The sequence below is a fragment of the Aplysia californica genome, unplaced genomic scaffold (genome assembly GCF_000002075.1).
Source record: "Aplysia californica isolate F4 #8 unplaced genomic scaffold, AplCal3.0 scaffold00199, whole genome shotgun sequence".
Taxonomy (NCBI): domain Eukaryota; kingdom Metazoa; phylum Mollusca; class Gastropoda; order Aplysiida; family Aplysiidae; genus Aplysia; species Aplysia californica.
Genome location: NW_004797469.1, coordinates 426,002 through 428,345, shown reverse-complemented (window position 1 = coordinate 428,345; position 2,344 = coordinate 426,002). Strand labels below are relative to the sequence as shown.

Below are 2,344 nucleotides of genomic sequence, written 5' to 3'. Positions count from 1 at the left end.
CCAATCCTTTGCCACCACCAACCCCCGAAAGTGATGTCCTTATGGACCCACGAGAGAGAGAGGGGGAGGCATTCGGGGAAAAACACACGACATAATATTGGAATGGAGGGCAGCTTCAGGAGTTTGAAATTTTACAGTACTTTTGACACAGCCATATTGCTTGTGAAAGGCAGACCTTAAGATTTAAGTCCTTTTCTTTGTCCAACCCCTATATGCCAATGAGGTCTTGGCACGAGTCACTGGTGTTGATCCAGTCCAGGGTGTGACTAAACCGATAGGTGGGTTCGGGAACTTTCTGGACTAAATTCCTGATCCATCCATCCATCCGTATATCCATAAATGCAGACAAAACGACAGGCACATTAGAAAGATGCCTTTATTTTCAGTTGTAGCTAATATCCTTTCTATCTGTTTATTACAAAAAGTACGCCATACTTACTGAATTAATAGCTCCCATTTTTTCCACGTAGAAATCGGCTGCATGAGCTTTCGTTGCGCTGACATCCTGAAACACACCACAAAAAAAAAAAAGACATAAAGAAAATTGAACTGAAACTTGTATAAAAGAAATAGCTATCATTCTAGGCACATTATGGAAGGCCTAAATTGTTATCAAGGTAAGTTGTGCTACACGCATCAGCTGCTACCATGGTTAGCCATTCATTCTTATGGTCGGATGCTCTAAAACAAACAAACAAACAAACAAACATACATACAAACAAACAAAAAACCCATTGAAACAACACAAAGAAAACAAACTATACTACACCGACCTTTTCCCGTTCGGTCCTCATTTATTCACAGAGTAAATCATTTTGTTTCTTTTGCTTTCTGTTATGTCGAGTTGAAGCAAGCCGTTGAAGGCCTTACGTCGATCCAAGACCCCCAAAACAGCATCAGTCTGTCTCTTCCTACTTGTCTTTCACAGTAACCATTCAGCTCTGGCTCTCTCAGTATAATCTCATTTGTTTTGTTTTTTGGTAAGTGTTCTAAAGCGCTCGCAACTGCATATGGTCATACGAGCGCGCGGACACATCAAACATTTTTAATTGGTAGGAAATTTTGAATTTTGCCCGGGTGGCGGCCGAAGCCTACTCTTATCGATTTTGGACGACCAAGGGATCTTTAACGAGCACAGCTATCAAACGGTACCTCCGAGATTTTTCGCCCTTGTCCGAGAAGGCTAGGTGCAGATCTCTCCTACCAGAAGATCAGGGGTGTGGCGGAAAGACAGCAGTAAGAAGGAGTCAAGGAGTAGCAGTAGAAAGGCTGCAGAAAGGAGTCAAGAGCCCAGAGGAGGGGGCAGAGGAGGTGAGAGGGTGGGGGAAAAGTGGAGACGAAAGAAGACGACAGAATATAGCGAGAGAGAAGGAAAGAAGGTGAAAGGAGACACTTTTTAAAGAAAAATGTTTTCCCGTCGCTACCCGGATTCGAACCCGGGACCTTTGAATGAGAGTCGAACACCTTAACCTCTAGGCCAAGAGAGCCCCCTAATCTCATTTGGTATTTTGTTTTTCTTCCTTGAAATGCTCCAGTCTCCGGAGAAACCACGTTTCTGACTCCTATTTCAGTTTATTTTCACAACTTTTAGTAACTGCCTGTCATTCACTCTCGTCAAGAAGGGTTGATTATACATAGCCTATAGAGACATTTATTTTATGCTGCCAATGAGATGTTCATACGTTTTAAGGACAGGGCTTATTGCATTGAAACTGTCATTAGTCATTGCAAATCTTTAGTCTATTCACATGTTACAATTCGCATTAGATGTACCTAGATATCTAAACGTTTTGAACTTGCTTACTGTACGCACCTCTGCTCATGAGATTACAAATAGGATTTATTACATTTATAAAGCTATTGTCATTCGTTTTGTTTTCTGAAAACATTGAAAAAAATTCTCACGAGTTTACTTTCAGTCACGATAATAATAAACATCTATAAGCAATCGAATGTTATAATAATATGCTACCGAAACGGCACATTTGATGTCATTAATATTTTTTGGTTCATTTACATTGATAAGTGCACTTTCTTCTGTACTTCAAAATTTCAAAGATTCGTGTCACTGTATACATAACATAGAACTGGTGACAGGACTCCTATTGCTTAAATTGTCTTTTAAAATCTATTAAAAAATCACTGCACTCCCCTTAAATTCGTATAACTGGGGGGTGGGCTCAGACAAGAATACTGAAATATTCAGGCCTCTTAATAAATTATCATCTGTTGTACAATTATTTCCCAAACATTGGCATTCAGAAGCAAAACATTCATTGTCAAATTAAAGCAAGATAATTAAGGACACACACACACACACACACACACACACACACACACACAA

General features: G+C 40.0%; 1 protein-coding gene across 1 annotated transcript in view; it reads right to left on the bottom strand.

Moving 5' to 3' along the window:
• LOC101846734 (disheveled-associated activator of morphogenesis 1) overlaps nt 1–2,344 on the bottom strand; it is a gene marked incomplete in the record, with an annotated part of 124,790 nt that overhangs the window by 48,033 nt on the left and 74,413 nt on the right. Inside the window, 1 exon segment of the mRNA XM_035969944.1 lies at nt 440–505. Coding sequence (XP_035825837.1) covers nt 440–505 — 66 coding nt within the window.